We start from the raw sequence: 23,272 nt of genomic DNA on the forward strand, positions 1-23,272 counted from the left end.
AAATTATCAATGATCACAATATCGCTTGAAAGGCGCAAACGTGACTAAGCGACAATAACTGCTTTGTACATAAATGATAGGCAATAACCATATTCGATGCGCAAAAAAAATATATTTCTAGGTCTATTAAAATAATTTCAATCCTACAGCTAGAATCGTTAAAATAGAATTTTTTTCAGGTATTTCAACTTTTAATTAGTCTACTGTAAAGTTCACGCATTGTCGCTTAGTCATATTTGCCTTTCAAGCGTCGATATGTACTTGTTATTATCGTATCTTCAGTATTTGTAGTTGGCGAGGCGGGCCAAAAGTTCTAGGTCAAATAACCTAAAACACCATCGCATTCATTTCATTCATTATCGGCATTTAAAAAACTAGTTCCAGAAACCATTAGTCATTCTAATGAGTAATGGATAAATTGAAAAATGTAATGTTGAATACGACAACCTTCTTTCTGGAAGACGAACAAGGAATGACCTTACAGCATCTCGTCTCGTGCTTAAGTATAATACACGTCAATGGTAAAGGCCCATGTAAAAAAATCTTTATGTGTAACACTGTATTTGTTTGTTACTAGCTGAGTCCCGCGATGCTAACCGCAGTTATTGTCGTAACGCGAGTGACGCCGCGGTGCGAATCTAATCTAAAAAAACTAAAAATGCAAAATAATAAAAAACAATAAATACCAAATTGCCGTTAAGTTAGACATTTATGTATAGTCTTTTTTTATTTCTATTACTCAAAATATTCCCCATGATATAAACGTTTTTTCAAGTTTACCTACATTGTCATGATACGTATTGTTTTTTTACGTTAGAAATTTGATACAAATGGTCCAATATTGTTTTGATGCTAACGATGAAACTACTGTCATGTACTCATTTGTAGATGAACTATCGTCAGCATCCACCATCGTCTTTAATTTGACATTGTTGACTTTAGTTTTCAGGCGACCACCGGCTTCATTGCTTAGATCAAAATTTTCATGTCGGTAATGTTCAAACATTTTTCCCTACCTATTCGCCGGTAGCTTATGAGGCTATTTCAGCTACACACGGCCGAATAGGTGAGCTCACAAGCTCAACCTGAGAGAATATGATAACACTTGCCCTAGCAAGAGCAATGCTTCCCAGAATCTACCACTAGATCGGAAACGCGACCTACTAAGAATATCCGGTCAGAAACTTAGTGGGCTGTGTCTATCAGTTAGTTCACTCATCGAACTCATCGTCGTAATTGACGTGGTTTCCCCTTGCCTTCTACACCAGTCTGTTTTGGAGATTATTTAGATCTCCAGGCTACTGGAGCTTCTTCTGACAGACTGCCCTTCAGGTCTTAGTGGTTATACCGCCACAGCTCGGTCACCAAGTCCTCGTCCGTTACGTAGCAGGGGGCACCATGGGCAGAGGTTGACATTTAGGGCCGACTAGATGATATTGTCGCTCTCGCCTTACCCTTAATTAATTATGCGAGATTAAATAACAAAAGTAGTAGTTTTAATATTTTTTTAATAATATACATGAATACCCACAAAAAAATTAAAATGTTAATACAATTATACCGAACATGTGTCTTAAGTGCGCCAACGGACTGTAGTGAAAGGATGCGTGCACATTGAAGTAAGTTTAAGTAATAATTACGTTTTACGACACAAGCAGTGCAATCATTTCAATTAGTGATATGTGTGTATACACATATACATCCACCTTTCGAAAAATCTTAATTATTTTTACTCGTTTTTTTTTTTTTTTTTTTTTTATTGCTTAGACGGGTGGACGAGCTCACAGCCCACCTGGTCTTAAGTGGTTACTGGAGCCCATAGACATCCACAACGTAAATGCGCCACCCACCTTGAGATACAAGTTCTAAGGTCTCAGTATAGTTACAACGGCTACCCGACCCTTCAAACCGAAACGCATCACTGCTTCACGGTAGAAATAGGCAGGGCGGTGGTACCCACCCGCGCGGACTCACAAGAGGTCCTACCACCAGGAAGAAGTTTCTGCTAAGCGCCTTAGCGATATTTAAAATGATTTTTACGGTTCACATAAGTAATTTCAAATTAGTTTTCTCTGGTAAAAATTATAACTATTTTAAAGATTTTCAAATTATGGCAAACAATAAACAAATACTCGTATATGTCACATTTGTTTTAGTGGAAGAAGGTTGTATTATATTAAAACAGGACAATGAACTGTCTCCTTTGATGTGTAACGATACCTCCAGGGACGTCTTAAACTAGGCTGGGGCCCTTGGGCACACAAGAATTTGAGGCCCTTTTGGAAAGTAAAAAAAGCTAATTATAATAACATTTTTTTACTGAGTATGACCATTTATTATAGGTAATCAAATACAGTATGATATAATAATATTAATTGTATTAGAATGCTGCTGGTTTTTTGGTTACGATTACGATAATGGTTTCTTTCGGGGTTTCTGTTGAGCAAAATATTCCATTATATCTTTAAAGTCAATTTTTTTAAGGATATCACTTTCTATGCCCATAATTGACAAATTACTCAGCCCTTCTTGTAACATTGTTGTTCGCAATTCATTTTTTATTCTCTTAAGCTGCGAAAATGACCGTTCTCGACTACTATTGGTAACCAAATTGTCGGTTCTTCGGGGCCCCCTGAGAATGGGGGCCCTGGGCACGGGCCCCATGTTCGCCAGCCGTTGTACTCATTCACTAGAGTATATACTATATGTTTCACTGTTTCTTTTCTTGTCGAATTTCAATGAAGAAATATCTAATACGAGACAAAAATGCTTAGAAGTCAATTCTAGACATATGTATGTATTTATTTGAGATCGAAATAACTTGTAAAACGTGATTAAGGGCAGTTGTCCACGGACTGAAGCCAACCTCTAACGTAGGAATTTGACGATAATTTTTTTTTATTGCTTAGATGGTTGGACGAGCTCACAGCCCACCTGGTGTTAAGTAGTTACTGAAGCCCGTAGACATCTACGACGTAAATGCGCCACCCACCTTGAGATATAGGTTCTAAGGTCTCAGTTTAGTTACAAAGGCTGACCCGCCCTTCAAAAGTAAAAAAAATAACTAATTTATAAAGTTATTAATTATTATATAAAATAGCAATAAACCTTTGTCACTTAGTCCTTTCGATAGGCTTAGACTGTTTAGCCTTGTCCACTAAAAGCGCTTGTAATTCAATCTTATAAAACAAAACCCGGTCAAGGATACGAGAAAGTAGTTCCACTGGCTGTTTAAGCGTTTCCTTCTGCATAAATAAATAAAATACTGTTTTGGTCCTAAGTTTTTTATTGGATTCCTTAGTTTGAATATTTTCTACTGTTTCGTATGTAAATAGAAAGTGATCATTTCAAACCTATGGGCAAAGAAGTTAACTATCACTATGCAAAAACATTTCCATTTTCCCCGCTGTTCGATGTATATATTTGTGGAACGAAGTTCCTTATGGGACGATGCGGAGGGTTACTCTAACCGGGAAAAAACGTCCGTAACGTAATATTTTTATTACTTATATAGTCTTAGTCTGATGGCTATACAGTGTCTAATGTATAGACTACATGATGACAGCTATTATTATTATTCATATAAATAGCTGTTTCTTTGTATATTATTATTATATATTTTTAATAAATCATTGTGAATAAAATAAAGTAGATAACTTTGTAAAGTAGGTTTTTTTTATCAACAATAAAATCATAGTAAAAAATGTATACCCGAATAATAATTTTCTTTATACCTCGAATATAACTTAAGATTAATATTTTTATAATCCCCACGTGTCCCACGGTGTCCCACGACACCACGCATCTCTTTTTTTAAATTGTGTTATTAGAACAATAATAATATAATGATGGATTAGTTTGACGATAGACCGCAATGTTCGAACAACATTTCAATGTCACCTCTTTGTTTAGTATATATAATGAATTACACCTCGGTTCGTGGATATTTGATTGCAAGCACTTAGATTTTAAACCAGAATCCGTTTTTATCAAAGTAATAAATAGCATTCTTAAAGCATAGCCGCCTATTTTCTTTTGGAATCATATCAATCGTTTTAATGATACCTTAAGTAAACATAAACTTACCAACAAACAATTATATTTTGACAACATTAGATTTCAGAAAATCGATTGACGAAGACGCCGGGATCTACATGTAATGTCAATATTTTTCTTCCCTTCCTACCTTCTTCTTTTCTGGTGGTAGGACCTTTTGTAAGTCCGTGCGGGTAAGTAAGGCAGCCTTGAAACTAAGACGGATTAACAGTACGCGTATAGTCAGAATAAATATCTACCCCCGTACCCGAACTTGCAGGTAGGCAGCGGCTTGGCTCTGCCCCTGGCATTGCTGAAGTCCATGGGCGAGGGTAACCACTCAACATCAGGTGGGCCGCATGCTCGTCTGCCTACAAGGGCAATAAAAAAAAAAAACCTTGCTCTCAACAAGACCTACCACCATACATTATTGAATTAATTATAACCCACTATAAATCTCACGAACTCAGGAAAACATCTTAAAAAATGTGTTAAACGGGCCAAAAAAACAAATTACAATTACATAATAAAATATGATGATATAAGTTAAGTAAACGTACCTTAAATTTATTCAAAAAGCAACCTCTTTTCATTTAATTAGTATGCTCGAGTGTTACTGGTTTTGTAGTACCAAGCTCTTTAGGGCAGAATTGATTAATGAGCTAACACAGATACGCTAATTGCTTTAAGCTACCAATATTAGGATTCTGCAATCATCTTTCAGATGTTTTTCCAACGACACGATCGCTTTAGAATATTGTAAGTCATTATTTTTTTTATGATTGATAGCTTACTAATTTTTTTCATTACTTAGATGGGTGGACGAGCTCACAGCCCACCTGGTGTTAAGTGGTTACTGAAGCCCATAGACATCTACAACGTAAATGCGCCACCCACCTTGAGACATAAGTTCTAAGGTCTCAGGTATAGTTACAAGGGCTGCCCCACCCTTCAAACCGAAACGCATTACTGCTTCACGGCTGAATTAAGCTGGGTGGTGGTACCTACCCGCGCGGACTCTCAAGAGGTCCTACCACCAGTAAAAGGTGTATAAACAATATTTACATTCTTCAAACATCTTCAGCCGGACAGGAACCTAAGACGTTCGTATGTAATCTATATATATAAAAATGAATTGCTGTTCGTTAGTCTTACTAAAACTCGAGAACGGCTTGACCGATTTAGCTAATTTTGGTCTTGAATTATTTGTGAAAGTCCAGAAAAAGTTTAAAAGGTAGATAAATATGAAAATCCGACCATTTTCATATTTATCTACCTTTTAAACTTTTTTAAACAAAAATAACAATTTAGTTTTTCCTTAGATGTGTCCCCCGTCGGACGGATTCCTTTTGTTTGTTAAGTTTATTTTATACAAAAGTTTAGGTCTTTTATTTATCGATTGAGGCACTACGAAGTCTGCCGGGTCAGCTAGTATGTATATAATAAAACAATTCATAATATCACATAAATAAGTAGTACATATATACATAACACCAAAGATGTTTCGCAAGCGAGTGAACGCCAACAATTACCTCGCCAGAGACTTATTTATATTACATTCTCTTATTCTCAATTCACAGACAATCGTGAACTGATATTATAATGCAAATATTATTATAATTCTGTTTGCTTGCATCTTTGAATGTTGTACTATAGAGCTGAAATTTAAAACTCATGTCTTAAAGTAGATAGAGGAACTTACGTTGTTAATGTCTATGGCTCGGTAACCATTTACACCAGGAGGGCAGTGAGCTAGTTCACTCGTCTAAATAATAAAATTGTAATTTTGAAAACAGTACATTTCGGTACAGTCGTCAGCAAAATGTAACATAATGTGTAATTCAAATTATTGAATAAATTAAACAACATTAGAACTAGAAAAGGTTTAGATTCATTTTCAATTGTAATAGATTGTAAACACATATTAAATAAAATCTTATACCTTTAAACGAGCAATTCTTGTATATTAATATCTCTGTATATTAAGTATATTAATATATAAGTATATTAATCTGGATCTCGGAAACGGCTCCAACGATTTTCATAAAATTTACTATACAGGGGATTTCGGGGGCGATAAATCGATCTAGCTACGATTTATTTTCAGAAAATGTTGTTTTATTCGTGTTTTCAATAATCAACTCTTCCCGACATCTATTGGCGAATAATAATACATTTTTTCTTAATTGAAGGCAATTAACCCCTTTAAAGACACGACAAGGTATCAAAAAAAAATCGTTCATCATCTAGTATTAATTATAGACTGCGATTTTTTAGTGGTATCGCTTCTTAAAACTCCCTTAAGCAACTTTCTTCGTTTGAGAAGAGTACAAAGCCGATCTACATTCGATATGCGGTCAAACGGCCGTCTGGTGTAGTGGTAAGTGACATGGTCACTACACAGGGGGGTTGCGGGTTCGAATCCCGCCAAGGGAAGATATTTGTATGATAAATATAAATGTCTTTTCCAGGGCTATGGATGTATATTAAATATATGTATGTGTATAATAAAAATCTTACATTTATTTCCGTATCTGGTACCTGTAACACAAGTTCTTTACGAACTTATCACGGGACCAGTTAACGAGGCTTGATTGTTAGTAAATATTTATTTATTTATTACAATCAGCATAAATCTCAAAAAAGACCACCGGCTAATACATATTAATAACAATTCAAACTGAAAAAAAAACACCACAGAACTAATACTAAATTCGTGATGTAATTAAAGGTACTTTTGAATCTATGTCGAGGTCTACACAGTAAGCTGTGAATGTATTTTTGAAGATGTTACAACTAAATACTGTATCATTAGGATGTCTGACCTTCGGATACAGCGAAAGGCATTTTAGAATCTAATGAAGCATTTTAAGCCTTTTTCTTTTAAAATTATTGCAACGTGTTTCAGTACCGAACATACGAGAAACTATAAAACACTGACGACTCGCATCGGCTTCGTACGGATGCATCAAGACATTGTTCGCAATACTCTATCGAACTAAATCTACCCAGAATAGAAATATGAAATGGACATGTTTTTTTTATTGCTTATATGGTTTGACGAGCTCAAAGCCCACCTGATGTTAAGTGGTTACTGGAGCCCATAGACATCTACAACGTAAATGCGCCACCCACTTCGAGATATAAGATCTAACGTCTCAGTAAAGTTACTACGGCCGCCCCGCCCTTCAAACCGAAACGCAATACTGCTTCACGGCAGAAATAAGCAGGGCGGTGGTACCTACCCGCGCGGACTCACAAGAGGTCCTACCACCAGTGAGGTGTATTTATTATTGCGAGTTAGCTGAAAGATAAGCACCTTTCTTTGTTTTTGGGAGCAATACGTATGAACGTCGCCTCGATCGGCTCACGCAAAAGTCACGCAAAATCCGTTTACATAACATCCATAACCGTGTACCGCATCATGAAACAAACGAGAAAAACTGTCTTAATTGACGTCGAGATACAAATTCTAGCGCCATTACTAACATGTAAAATGGAAATTAAATTGTTATTGCTGGCGTCATTTTGTTTTAGTAATTTTTTTACTTGCAAATGAAGGTGCGATGTGAGATAATTTGTGACATTAATAACGTTAGAGTGCTTGTTCTTTTGATGGTATGACAAGCCAATCTCTTGCCTCTGCCTCTAGGAGCCTCATTTTAGTAAGTAACTGTAGTAACTGTTTAGTAAGTCACTGGTGGTAGGTACTGGGTAGGTACCACCGCCCTGCCTATTTCTGCCGTGAAGCAGTAATGCGTTTCGGTTTGAAGGGTGGGGTAGCCGTTGTAACTATACTGAGACCTTAGAACTTATATCTCAAGGTGGGTGGCGCATTTACGTTGTAGATGTCTATGGGCTCCAGTAACCACTTAACACCAGGTGGGCTGTGAGCTCGTCCACCCATCTAAGCAATAAAAAAAAAAAAAAAAAAAAAAAAGTAAGGATTTGCGCCCAAATGATTTGAAACAGAATTAGGCAGCGTACTAGTGTGGCTACATATCAGTTTGGCTGGGAACGCATATATAATGCATGAATATCTGTGTGCTTAGTGCGAGTTTCTTAACGTTCTCGATAGCGTAAAAGTTAAGCCAATTTTATATACAGTTGGAACAGCGCCCCTAACGGCAAACGTACGTAAACGATCCCATTCCATACAAATATGAGCTAACTTTTACGCTATCGAGACCGTTAAAAAACTCGCACTAAGCACACTGGACACATTATCACTGCCATCTTCAGGAGCTACTTTGACTATGATCGAAGGCGACTATTGACCAGCACAGAGGAACCAGTACGAACCCACAGTTATAGCGGCATATCACTAAAAATACCAAAAAAATGTGAGCCGTCACGGGACGCCTGGCAGATGTGAAACATCGACGTTATTTTGTAAAAGTAATATGCAGAAAAGAACAGATTGTGATAGGAACTAAATATGTCATAATCTATACTTCTATATCTATATCTATATCTATACTAATATTATAAAGAGGAAAGATTTGTTTGTTTGTTTGTTTCGAATAGGCTCCGAAACTACTGGACCGTTTTGAAAAATTCTTTTTCCATTAGAAGCCGACATTGTCCCTGATGAACATAGGCTACTTTTTTATTTTTTTTATTTTTTATTTTTTGCTTTCATGTGTGTTTAAATGTTTACGAAGCGAAGAGAGGGCGGGTCGCTAGTGATTAAATAAAATGTTACGAAAAAATTCTTTGTTTTCAAGTAAAACACAGGTTATGTGTACTGTAGTAAGTAACACTGTATACACTATGGAGTATACATTATAGGTATCCGAGCTCAGTGTAGCGAGAGAGATGGCTTAACGCCGGATCGAGTGGGAAAGAATCGCACAGTCGATTGCACATGGCGACGCGTCGCCACACCGTACACACTACTGCATATAGACTGTATATATATACCATAATATAGCCAGAAATCGGTTTTACGTGCGGCTATAGATGTTTCACATCAAAACACACGCTTAAATATCAAAACCAGCTAACGATACATGTCATATTTTATTTTCCATTCCATTTAATTTTCCCATTAATAAGGATGTTAGGGTGATCCCAGGAAAATTGTGTCTCGCTATTGGACCTTGATGCGTGTGCAAATTTCCAAGTTAATCAGACGTCTTTAAGTCGATAAAAATGACGTTTAAACATTCCGTGACATACAAACAAAAGTAGCAACCTAATAAAATCGTGTTAAATAGAGAAAACACTGTAATCCTAATGTATTTCACATATCACACCCGTACTGGCTGAGGCTTTGCTCGCCCATCTGTCTTGGTGAAACTGGAAAGGCCTTTGGACAATCAGTAACCCAAACTTTACACAAAAAAAAAATTTCAAGATATTTAGGAACTGATTTACCTGATTCCATCATTATTAGTTAGAGCGCACTGGACCCTTACTGTCGGAAGACAATCCAATAGTGCACTCCGCTTACATAATCGCGAAGGCTGTTGACTTTCTTCGCGGCGAGTAAGGGGCAAATATTCCTGTCAGTCGAAGAAAGACCGCGCATCGACGCGCATGTGTGGTGCCAACATAGAAACATACTCAATTTAATTTTATATTTATATACATATTTTTTTTAATTCTGTGCGTGCTATCGGATACAATGAGATTATTGTTTTGGGTATGTATTGTTTTTTTTTTGTTTTTTATTTGAGCTTTCTTTAGTGAAAGTATGGGCGGGACTTTTTATGGTCGCGGGTCTCAAGTCGCCGTGCGGACGTAAGATCGATTATGTAAAGAAAGTGGTGGGTTCGATTTGAACGATGGACGGATTCGTTTCCTTCGATTTTTTGCTGTTATTCGTTATGCATAATATTTTTTTTTGCAAATTTATTTTTTAAATTAATCTTTTAATTTACATTGGCTTAATACAATCATTTATATGCTATGTAATCAAAGTAGGAATGTGTCAACGGGTCTGCTAACGTTTGCTAAGTTGTATAGGTAAATAAATAAATATAATAATAAATATGTGAACAAAATTATTCGAAAATCCTTTTTTTTTTTTTCAAAACCATAATAGCGTATGTCGTTTCTACGTATTTATCCTTAAAATCTATACGATATCGACTATACTCAGAATACTTTAGAGAATGTATCAGCCGAACTAGTGATTAGCCTGGTGCTTACTCCTGGTGATAGTACCAAGTGGTACAGCTGTTATGCCTTAACGGGTTAGGCGTTATCACAGAAAAATTGTAACTTGAATGCAATGGAAGACAAGATTGCTTTATGATGTAAGCACTTTGAATGTGGCCTCTTAAAATCAATTAAGTACATCGTCAGCTAAGTACTCGCAAAACAATTTAAGAAAACCCCGCGCTTTGCTACAAAGCGATCGTTCATCATTACGTTCCGATGGTAGAATGAGAACTATTCCAATGCAGCACCGACCTAATCTTGAAGTGCGTTAACCTCACTATATCCAAGGTCTTTTTTAACCACTTTACTGGTGGTAGGACCTCTTGTGAGTCCGCGCGGGTAGGTACCACCCTGCATATTTCAGCCGTGAAGCACTAATGCGTTTCGGTTTAAAGGGTAGGGCAGCCGTTGTAACTATACTTGAGTCCTTAGCACTTATATCTCAAGGTGGGTGGCGCATTTACGTTGTAGATGTCTATGGGCTCCAGAAACAACTTAATACCGGGTGGGCTGTGAGCTCGTCCACCCATCTAAGCAATAAATAAATAAAAAATAAAAAAAGCACATCACATCCACTTTAGTGGACAAAATAAGGCTTCAACTGCAAGAGCTCAAAAAAATACAAAAAATTTAAAAAGTAAAAATAGAAACTTTTTCCTTTCGTTACGTTCCGGACGCACTTCAAATATATCTAAAACACTCACTCGCCTGAGATAACAGACACGCATCCTCCACTTATGTAACAGTACAAGAATTTATGAAAAGTGTGTCAACACAGAACTCACTGACGGAACTCGACAGTATTAGACATCAACGCGCTCAATGCACCACTTCTAATTTATTATTATTATTATTTTTGTACGAACGAGGACATTGTTTGAACGCTTCAAGTCACCAGTGACGTCTCAGGTGTATTGAAATGGCATTCCACTTACACCTCGAACAGGTGATGGCTTTGTAGCGTAAATGCGAAGCATACAGATACTAGTTCCAGTAAACGAGGACGCAGGAGGGGAAGTTAAGAGGAAAAGATTAGTTAAGATACAACAAAAAGTCAAATCGTTTATAATTAACGGCCGTCTGGTGTAGTGGTAAGTGACATGGTCACTACATAAGGGGGTCGCGGATTCGAATCCCGCCAAGGGGAGATATTTGTATGATAAATATAAATGTATTTTCCAGGGTTATGGATGTATATTAAAATATTAAATATATGTATGTGTATAATAAAAATCTTACATTTATTTCCGTTATCTGGTACCTGTAACACAAGTTCTTTACGAACTTAGCACGGGACCAGTTAACGTGGCGTGATTGTTAGTAAATATTTATTATTATTATTATTTATTTAATTCTCATTTGTTATATCGCTTCAAGCTTCAAGATCTACGAAGAAACTTTGAAAGCTTGTGTGCTCTGTGGAAATTTGATGTTATAGTAAATTACTGGTGGTAGGACCTCTTGTGATTACTGGTGGTAAGAGGTCTTGTATTTAATGGTGGTAAGACCTCTTGTGAGACTGCACGGGTAGGTACCACCACCTATTTCTGCCGTGAAGCAGTAATGCGTTTTGGTTTGAAGAGTGGGGTAACCGTTGTAACTATACTAAGACCTTAGAACTTATATCTCGAGGTGGGTGGCGCATTTACGTTGTAGATGTCTATAGACTCCGGTAACCACTTAACACCAGGTGGGCTGTGAGCTCCAACTAAGCAATAAAAAAAACACACACACACCTGGCCAATTAAATTTGATGTTATCGTAAATTTAAAGTAGGTTTTGTATGTTTATTTTTATTGCTTAGATGGGTGGACGAGCTCACAGCCCACCTGGTGTTAAGTGGTTACTGGAGCCCATAGACATCCACAACGTAAATGCACCACCCAACTTGAGATATAAGTTCTAAGGTCTCAAGTATAGTTGCAACGGCTACCCCACCCTTCAAACCGAAACGCATTACTGCTTCACGGCAGAAATAGGTAGGGCCGTGGTACCTACCCGCGCGGACTCACAAGAGGTCCTACCACCAGTAATTACGCAAATTAAAATTTTTTGCGGGTTTCAATTTTATTACACGATGTTATTCCTTCACCGTGGAAGTCAATCGTGAACATTTGTTGAGTACGTATTTCATTAGAAAAATTGGTACCCGCCTGAGATTCGAACACCGGCGCATCGCTCAACATGAATGCACCGGACGTCTTATCCCTTAGGCCACGACGACTTCAATGTAATACTTGTACGACTTGTATGTAATAATTTCATTATGCTTTATAGGAAAATGTAATTAGTTTCAAATTTTACACATTTATGCAACATACGGATACTAAGTTAATGTTAATTATGAATATTCAAACGTATATTCGTTTATTACCGTTGTGTTTCTAATTTAAGAGAGAGAGAGAGAGGAAAGCAAATGAATACGCTTATCTTTTATGTGTACATGTATAATGTAATTGATGTAATTACCAAAAATATTACATGTCTAATTACTGTGTTATTTTTGGAAATAGCACTTATAACGAACTTGATCGGTTTTAATACCTTCGAAAACGATCGAGATTAAGGCTCTATTGGTGGTAAATGATCACGGTCGCTCGTCCATATAAGCAATGACATAGACAATAGCCGCCGAATATACCGGAGCCCTTATGACTAGCGCCCCTAAACTTGTGAAAAGTTTCAGTAATGCTACTATCTGCTGAATGTGTGTCACATATAGACATAGCCCACTGAGTTTCTCGCCGGATCTTCTCAGTGGGTCGCGTTTCCGATCTGATGGTAGATTCTGCGAAGCACTACTTTTGCTAGGGCCAGTGTTAGTAACACTCCGGTTTGAGCCCCGTGAGCTTACCTACATGTTAAGGTGAGGCTGAAATAGCCTCTCAAAGCTATCAGCATAGGTAGGGAAAAAAAAAAGCTGAATGTAAGTCAGGACTTAAGATTACTTCGGGATAAAATCAGAGAAGCTGGTACTATTTTATAAAATATCCTATATTATTTCAAAAATATGTTTAGAGACGGTGAATTATTCTGTGGTATATTTATCACGCTTTCATTAGTTTGGTATGTGTGTAAGTTTGTTTGTATGTTACGCAAGCTCTTGTAGTCATTTTCATTGACTTTATTAGTTTATTAAGACAACCGATTAACTTGAAAATTATTATTATTATTTTCATAAATTATAAAATTAAATTCTATTCTTGAAAATATTAATTAAAATCATAACTTCGCTAATATCATGACTCGTTTATTAACAGGATAAAAAATATGAGATTAACTATTTGTTATATGAATTTTGATGGGTGTATTTTTTAACGCGTGTGAGCCCCTTGGTAGAGCATCACTGGAAAGTCTGACTATAACAGTTGAACCAAGTGACCTATGACCTCGTCTTCACATCTAATGCAAGAAATATTTTTAAGTAAAAAATTCAAATCTATTTATTGTCCTGTGTAGTTTGAGTACCGCTGGGTTTGGTAGTCCCATGATAACAAAGTTTAAAAACCATTTATAATCAACGTATTTTTTGTCATGCACCTGTTTGGTTTCCTGTTCTCAGGTAGTTAGCTATAATAGGGCTGTCACCTTTAATTATTGTTTATTAGTTTTGAACTTCGGGATATATCTTGGTTGGTGTTTTTAATATTCCTGGATTACTTACTACTAATTTTATTATTTTGCATGTCATTGTTATTTATCTTTATGGGATAATCTAAATTATAATAATAATACCAGGAGCGTGGGGCGTCCTCCAACCAGGTGGACTGACGACTTAGTGCGCACGGCGGGAAGTCGTTGGATGCGGAAGGCGGAGGATCGCATTATGTGGAAGGCATTGGGGAAGGCCTATGTCCAGTATAGGCAGATAAAGGCTGATGATGATGATGATGATGATGATAATGATAATCTAAATTATTATTCTTTTATCGAAATTGCCTAAATTAAATTAAGTAGTTATAAAGGCTTATGGACATCATAACGAATGTTAATGATTGGCAGTAATGTTTTTGTACTGTCAATAACAATGTCTTAATAACGTTGACGAGTAATGATAAGTGCTGACAGTATATTGAAATAGATTGTGATTAGCGATAAAACCTAAACACTGTACATAGTCTAAATAATAAAAAAGTAACGTGGGATACTTTTACTTTAATACTAAGTAAATAGTTTATAAAACAATATTATAATGACGAAATAAAAAAAAATAAAAAAAATCTTCGACAACCCTACGAATAATTATTAAAACACACATCCCGTGACAGTTTTCGTTAAGAAATTATTATTTATACAGAGAATTCACTTTCACCGTTCTGAATTTGAACATTCGAACTGCTGCTATAACTAGTTTATTTAAAAATAAACGGCAACGCATGCGCTTCGTAGAAAAAGAATAACAAAAAAAAAAAGAATTTGAAAGAAAGTAGTCTGCGAAATACGTTTCTCGTAAATTAAATCAGATAAAAAAATTTTAAATTTAAAGGACAATGCCCATTTTCTATGGGCGTTTGGGCCCCTAAAAAAAGTTGTCGTGTGATTATGGTTTTAACTTAATTTAATAGACAAAGAAATATCGTTTCATATTCAGAAAACGATTTTTATATTCTCACCCAGGTTTAAAAGAAATCTGTTTTTTTCTGCAGCTAAAATTAAGTTGTTAATTGTTTTCTCTTCGAAATCAATAATCGCTCTCATCATTATTTACAGTATTAAATAAGTTAATTGTGGTTAATGTTGCTAGAAATAAGCCCTTACGTACATTTTATTATTATTATATCCTCATAATAATAATAAAATCAAATGAAAATCCGGAAGCCGGCAACTACAAATCGCAAAAAAACCTCCGAATTAACTAATTACCCTCCACTTCTTGAGCACTATGAAAAATCGACCTCCTTTTTTTTACCGAGTCTTCAAGGAAATCTTCAGCTGTAGCTTAGCTGCGCTCCTACCAATACTAAAATCCATACCCACTGAGTTTATCGCCGGATCTTCTTAGTGGGTCGCGATTCCGATCCGGTGGTAGATTCAGCGAAGCACTGCTCTTGCTAGGGCTAGTGTTAGTAAATTCTCTTAGGTTAAGCCCGTGAGCTCACCTACCGATCCGTGAGTAGCTGGAATAGCTCCTTAGACTACCAACGAAAGAAAGAAAGAAAGTGGGAAAAAGTAATATCGATGAAAGTAATCTAATATCGATGAAAGAACAGTAATACACCCTATAATACTTGTACATTTAAATTCTAATTTATACTACTTTTTTTTATTGCTTAGGTAGGTGGACGAGCTTACGGCCCAGCTGATGTTAAGTTGTTACCGGAGCCCATAGACATCTACAACGTAAATGCTGCCACCTACCTTAAGATATGAGTTCTAAGTCCCCAGTATAGTTACAACGGCTGCCCCGCTCTTCAAACCCTTCAATTATGATTTCATATTTCGCAACGATGATATCTCATATAATACCTTTGTAATCTGCTAATACAAAAAAAATACTTTTGTTGGTATTTTTTCATTAGCACCTTTATTTTTTTCATTAACCACAAGAATAACATATAAAAACCGTTCTAAGAAAACAGTTTTAACGTAAAAATATTCAGAGCAACTTTAAGATTTGAATTGAGAACTCAAAATACTTTTTTTCATATTTTTTCATTAGCACGTTTATTTACCACAAGAATAACATATAAAAAACGTTCTAAGAAAACAGTTTTAACGTAAAAATATTCAGAGCAACTTTAAAATTTGAATTGAGAACTCAGCCAGGCGAAGCGTGAAATTGCTCTGCTTAGATTCAATGAGGCTTCACAGTAGGGCCAACAGTCACGCTCCAATGAACAAAACCTTGACTTTGAACTTGGCCGGAGTTGAATGATCTAAATACAGTGCTGCCAACGATGAAGAATCAATTGATTGACAAAAAGTTTTTATTTGCTTACTTTGGGAACAACATTTTTTGTTGAACAACACAAACAACATTTTACTGGTGGTAGGACCTCTTGTGAGTCCGCGCGGGTAGGTACCACCACCTTGCCTATTTCTGCCGTGAAGCAGTAATGCGTTTCGGTTTGAAGGATGGGGCAGCCGTTGTAAGACTGAGACCTTAGAACTTATATCTCAAGGTGGGTGGCGCATTTACGTTGTGGATGTCTATGGGCTACAGTAACCACTTAACACCAGGTGGGCTGTAAGTTCGTCCACCCATCTAAAAAAGAAAAATTAAAAAGCAATTAATATGTATTATTGACGATAGTATTAAAAGATGTCTCAACTGTTTATCTTCTATTAAAAAAATCACAAAATAACTATGCGTTTTCTTTTGATAAGGGAAATTTACAACACGATTCACTTTTCGATCTCATGTCTGTGAGTAAGTAGCCAAATCAATTTTGTAATTTCTATGGGCTGGTGATCACTTAACAGTAGACGCGTCGTGAGCTCGACTTTCTAACAAAGTGTGATTCTCTTACGATTGATTCGTAAGTGATTACGAATTTCTTCGAATTGATACGACAATTCTGATTCCTAGTGAGCACGTCTTTTTGTTACGAATTTTATGGACGATGCGTGCTGAAATTCATCCACATTGAATTTACAATTCTAAAGACGATGACATACGTCATTCTTTTGGGAAAATACCAATGCCCGCTTACGACCTATGAACTTATCCCCTTTCGAAATAACATGCAACTTATTGCATATGTGTAAGAAAACAAATATCTTAAATTCACTTTCTAACATTGTTGTTATTATTCAAAGCGATTCGCTCATTCATTAAAAACTTTAAGGAACCCTTTTTTTTTTAAATTACACCATAAAAAACTTGATAAATGTAGTACTTTCTAGACTTTTCCGGGAATCGTAATCATAAATTAAAAATACTATTACGTAGTACAAAATTCACTTATAGTTGTCAAAGACTATTAATAAACTTTTATAATCACAGATTTCGCCAAGACTACACTTTAAATAAAAATTAATAAAGACAAACAATATATTTTAATCTATTATATTCTCAATTTGACCACAGACTATAAGCAATAAGAAAACATTGACAAGTAAACAAAAGTAAACAAAATGTATGCATAATTTAAAAAAAAATTAACATTCTGCACTCTTTCTCTATATTCCCTATAAGTGTGGGAAATTTCATAGGCCTCCATCCGCGCGTTTTTCGTAAAAAGAGGTACAAAGCTTTTGCTTCACGTATTAACCTCAATATATAAAAATGAATTACTGTTCGTTAGTCTCGCTAAAACTCGAGAACGGCTGGACCGATTTGGCTAATTTTGGTCTTGAATTATTCGTGGAAGTCCAGAGAAGGTTTAAAAGGAAAAAATATGAAAATGCTCGGAATTAAATAAAAATAACAATTTTGTTTTTCCTTTGATGTTTATTTTATACAAAAGCTTAGGTCTTTTATTTATCGATTGAGGCACTACGAAGTCTGCCGGGTCAGCTAGTAGCAAATAGATATATTTAAATAAATCGCGCGTTTTTATTGCTACCATATTGCTTCCGATGCTTCGAATACTCTACCTACTGGTTTCGTGGTCAAAAAAGTAGTTACAATTATGAATTTTAAGCCAATACATCGATAAGCTGGTAATATAATTCTTCGGTTCTTAAATCTCATAATGACTAAGCTTTTATTGAAACAGGTGCTATTGTGCACGGCAAGTCGTGACGGCGGCAGAATCTTAAATAGGGTGACTGAGATCTTCAGAGTAGATTCCTTTGCCGATGATTTAGCGTTTATAATAATAGTATTTTTAGCACGTCTTTAATAACTTATCTTGTGTCTATGACAAGGAGTCTTTCAATGTAATTTTAATTAGCTTTGAATCGTCTGATTAACCAGGCCTTCATGGTGAGAAGACTTTTTTTACCCGCAGACTTCGTAGTGTCTCAATCGAGAAATAAAAGAACTAAACTTTTGTATAAAATAAACTTAAAACAAACAAAAGGAATCCGTCCGACGGGGGACACATCAAAGGAAAAACAAAATTATTAATTTTATTTTATTGTGAGTCTTTTTATATTTATCTACCTTTGAAACCTTCTCTGGACTTCCACAAATAATTCAAGACCAAAATTAGCCGAATGGGTCCGCCGTTCTCCGGTTTTAGCGAGACTAACGAGCAGCAATTCATTTTTATATATACATATATATATGTAAAACTTAATTTTGTCACGTGTAAAACTTGATATTATACGACTTTTATTTTATGCAATTTAATACTTAAATGACCCGATAGACGTTATGCTTTTCTGTGATCATTGAATTACGTATTGTGACTTTTCAATTAACCGAGCCATTTTCGATTTTATTTCAAGAACTGCCGGATTTAAACTTCTGTCGCATCATTGTCTAAGAATGTCTGAAATTAAACAAACATTGAATATAAAGCTATACCTTGTTATGCTAAATCTCGTATGATATTTTTTGTTTTAAGTCCTATGAAATAAGGTATAAATTGCAAAATTAAATGTACTAGAGGTCCCGCAGTAGTCGAAATTCGACTATAAATAATTGGAATTGTAAGTTTGTACACTATTATAATTGTATTTTATACTTCTATAATCACAAATTTCGCCAAGACTACACTATAAAAAATATTAACAAAGACAAACAATATTTAATCTATTCTAAGTATTTCTCAGTGTGACTCTGTTGTCAAGAACAAAAGTTTGACAATAAATAGTATGCATGCGTGTGTGCGTCAAATACATGGTATGTAGTGTGTGTAATGTTTTCTTTATTGATTTAATGTATCTTTTATGTATTATTTTAAAAAAATATTAGCATTGTGCACTTCTTCTCTATATACTCTATAAGTGTGGAAAATTTCATACTTCTCCGTCCGCGCAATTTTCGTAAAAAGGGATACAAAGTTTTTGCTTCACGTATTAATATATAGATAAACGATAAAAAACTTTTCCTATATAATATAATCCGTTGTGAACACACCTATTCCGGTCGGCAGCCTCTTCCGCGCGACCTTCAGTGAAAGTTCACAAAAAAAACCATTCGTCACATACGTAACTGCATTAGCGGACATCCCATGGAAATGTTACGGCACTCTCGCGCTTAAGCCTCTCGTAATAAAGGCGGCGGCGTGTCAAAACTTTTACTTTTTTGCTTATAAAAATAAAACGGTGAAAAAATTTCAAACCATTCGTTGTGTTAAATGAACCGTTTTAAAAGGTCTTCACGATAATTGATGGATTACGTATTGTTTGTTTGTTTTGTGGATTTTAGTAGAGTCAAAAACATGAATTCGCTTATTATATATCACAAAAAAAAAAACTTTACTTCCTGAGTCGTGTGTAATGTTTTTTGTGTCTAAGAATTTCAATGCACTGAATTTATATCAAGGGGTGAAAGGTTATTTGGTTTAAGCGACATTTTTGCAATTTTACAGGAGAGCAATTTATAGTTTAAAACATATGGAAAATATATCTCAACAAAAAATTGTTTTTTCTATATGTTCTAACTAGTCAGGTCATAAGTATTGTCACACAGTAAAAACTTTTCTTTTAGAATGCTGGCCACAAAAAAGTTTATTGAATTCGAATTTCGAATTGTTCATGAAAATAAAAATGTATACTTTTAGAATTTTACTCATTACACAAATATGGAGTGGACGCTTAAAGAAGACCGTGTTGCAGTTATTGCGTTGCATCGTTGCGGTTACGCGCCAATTCAAATTTTTAACATACTGAAAAATTTGAATATAACCAAAAGATTCGTTTATCATACCATCAAACGATACAATGAAGACTCTAGTGTAGATGACAGGTCAAGAAGTGGTCGCCCTCGGTCTGTTAGGACTCCAGCAGTGATAAAAGCTGTGAAGGCGCGAATTCAAAGAAATCCCAAACGTAAGCAGAAACTGTTGGCCCTTCAGATGGGGTTAAGCAGAACCACGATGAAAAGGGTGTTAAATGAAGACTTAGGGCCTCGGGCATATCGAAGAAAAACAGGACATCGTTTGAATGCTCGTCTACTGGACCTGAGACTGAAGAGATGCCGCGCTTTGTTGAAGCGGTACGCGGGAAAAAAATATCGGGAAATTCTTTTTTCGGATGAAAAAATTTTTTCTGTAGAAGAGAGCTACAACAAACAAAATGATAAGGTGTACGCACACAGTAGTGAAGAAGCGAGCAACCGTATTCCGCGTGTCCAACGAGGTCATTTTCCATCCTCGCTCATGGTATGGTTGGGAGGTTCTTATTGGGGCTTAACAGAGGTACATTTTTGTGAGAAAGGTGTAAAAACGAATGCAGTTGTGTATCAAAATACAGTCCTGACGAACCTTGTGGAACCTGTTTCTCATACCATGTTCAATAACAGGCACTGGGTATTCCAACAAGATTCGGCGCCAGCGCCGCCAGCTCATAGAGCGAAGAGCACACAAGACTGGCTGGCGGCGCGTGAAATCGACTTCATCCGGCACGAAGACGCCATCCTCCAGTCCAGATTTGAATCCGTTAGATTACAAGATATGGCAACACTTGGAGGAAAAGGTGTGCTCAAAGCCTCATCCCAATTTGGAGTCACTCAAGACATCCCTGATTAAGGCAGCCGCCGATATTGACATGGACCTCGTTCGTGCTGCGATAGACGACTGGCCGCGCAGATTGAAGGTCTGTATTCAAAATCACGGAGGTCATTTTGAATAAACTTTAGTGTCATAAGAATCTATATTTTGTTAAGTTCATTGTGGTATATGAATGGTTACATAATGAATAAACTTGTTTCAATTATTTTACATTAAACATGTGACAGAATTTATGACCTGACTAGGTATATACGTTCTATATCGGTAGGCAACGGCTTGGCTCTGCTCCAGGTATTGCTGACATCTATGAGCGATGGTAACCACTTACCATCAGAGGGCCGCATGCGTCTCTGCCTATTATTATTACACTCACAGCCCACCTAGTGTTAAGTGGTTACCGGACCCAATTTCCATCTACAACGTAAATGCTGCCACCCACCTTGAGATATGAGTTCTAAGGTCTCAGTATAGTTAGAACAGCTACCCCACCCTTCAAACCGAAACGCATTGCTGCTTCACGGCAGATATAGGCAGAGCAGTGGTTAGGTACCCGTACGGACTCACAAGAGGTCCTACCACCAGTAAGCTTGAGCTTGATTTTCAAGTCGCAATACGCGAACTACCTAGGTAGTTCAGAGTTTGTGTTATTTGCTAAAAGAAAACTGATGTCTAATTTAGTTTTCGTAAAGTTTTTGATTTTTGTAGGTATTTCAGTAACAAAACTATTTCTAACTCTCTCACTTTTCCGTCAACTTAATATCATCAAGATGTATTCTATAATTCTTGCTGTAATCCCCAGACAACTAATAAATGACCTTAATTTAAATTACATACGAGAAATGAATAATTCAAAGCTACAAATATAATATTACCCAACGTTTTTAAACATTTAAACCGAAGTCCGGCCGTAAACGTACTGTAGGTATAATTTAGAATGGCCTTTATCTTTATATCCAAATAGTATTAACATGCCACGAAGACATTAATTTTATTGAATACGACATTGAATTATAAGAGAAAGTAGAATTAACATTAAATAAGTTTATTACTTGTACGTATTAATGAAAAACAAAACTAAGTAATTATGGTATGGTTTGGTGTACGATTACTTTGATAATGTTACAACACTGGCTAACGTCTCAAGTTAAGGGCATCAGCGATGTTTTTTCCCCGATAAAAATTAGGTGCTTACTTGACTATGAGTGGTAACTATACTTGAGACCTTGGAACTTATATCTCAAGGTGGGTGGCGTATTTACGTCGTAACTGTCTATGGGCTCCAGTAACCACATAACACCAGGTGGGCTGTGAGCTCATCCACCCATATAAGAAAAAAAAAGATATGAGGTGTCGTGGGACACCGGATAGGACGGATAGGAACGAAGCTCCTTATTATAAAAATATTAATTTTAAGTTCTATTCGAGGTATAAAGAAAATAAAACTGGGGGTTTCGCAACAACCCACGGACATTCGGTAACGTGCGAACTTATTGTGGTACACCTCATTCACGGTTGTTTGCATAAGAGTTAGTGTATTGCGCAAACGAACGCTCTGAGATCGTGGTCAATTAATGATAAAAAAATATGTTATTTTTTGTACGTTATTAGTAAGTAGTACACTGTGTGCATTACTAATTTGTACGTTATTACAAAGTTAAGTCGTACACTGTGTGCATTACTAATAAAAATCTTACTGCATCGTCCCATAAGGAACTTCGTTCCAAAAAAAAAAACCTACCTAACCTCCGAACGGATTGTCAGCTCGTTAGCCTATCTATGAAAAAAAAACTCTTTCGATAAACGCTATCTCGATCTTTTCTAGCTTCGCGGACGACACGCATTCGTCGCCTCAGATACGATGGCTGAATATTCTAAATGAGGAAAAAAAAACTCGAATATAGTCTCCCCAATCCAGACTTAGTTTTCAGCAACTAGCAACATTAAAAAAAAGGATGATCGCGTGACCGAGAAGCTCTTAATTTGATTCAGTCCTCGATAACGTCACGGTTCAATAAACATTTAATCGCAAAGTTGTTCTTATTCACACTAAGCTTTTACGTCACAGTACTGGCGTGATTGGAACGAAGATTATCGACGCCGCGTTCAGAATAATCGGTAAATTTGAATTACGTTTTAATATCTTACCACACTGTTCACTTCGGAAACAATTACTTAACGCATTTAAATTAACTACTGATCCCGCAGTGGTCGCAATTCGACTATAATTAATTGAAATTATAATTTTGAACATTATTAAGGTTCTATTGTCAAAGAGTATTGTACTTCTTTATTCACAGATTTCACCAAGACACTATAGACAAATAATATGAAAGATAAAACAATATTAACCTATTCTCAATTTGACCACCAACTTTAAGAAATAACAAAAGTTTGACAATAAACAAAGGGTATATATGCGTGTTTGTGTGTCAAATACATGTGAGTGTGTGTAATGTTTTTTTTATTGATTTAATGTATTATTAATGCATAATTAAAAAAAAAAA

The 23,272-nt window shown here is 35.9% G+C and overlaps 1 protein-coding gene across 1 annotated transcript in view; it reads left to right on the forward strand.

The window, feature by feature from the left end:
• Window positions 1–9,534: 9,534 nt before the first annotated feature.
• LOC114239448 (uncharacterized) overlaps window positions 9,535–23,272 on the forward strand; it is a 32,925-nt gene continuing 19,187 nt past the window's right edge. The window contains exon 1 of the mRNA XM_089735158.1: window positions 9,535–9,682. Coding sequence (XP_089591284.1) covers window positions 9,665–9,682 — 18 coding nt within the window. The 5' untranslated portion in view covers window positions 9,535–9,664. The remainder of the gene's footprint in view (window positions 9,683–23,272) is intronic.

Source organism: Bombyx mandarina, chromosome 19 (assembly GCF_030267445.1).
Source record: "Bombyx mandarina strain Sakado chromosome 19, ASM3026744v2".
Lineage (NCBI taxonomy): Eukaryota > Metazoa > Arthropoda > Insecta > Lepidoptera > Bombycidae > Bombyx > Bombyx mandarina.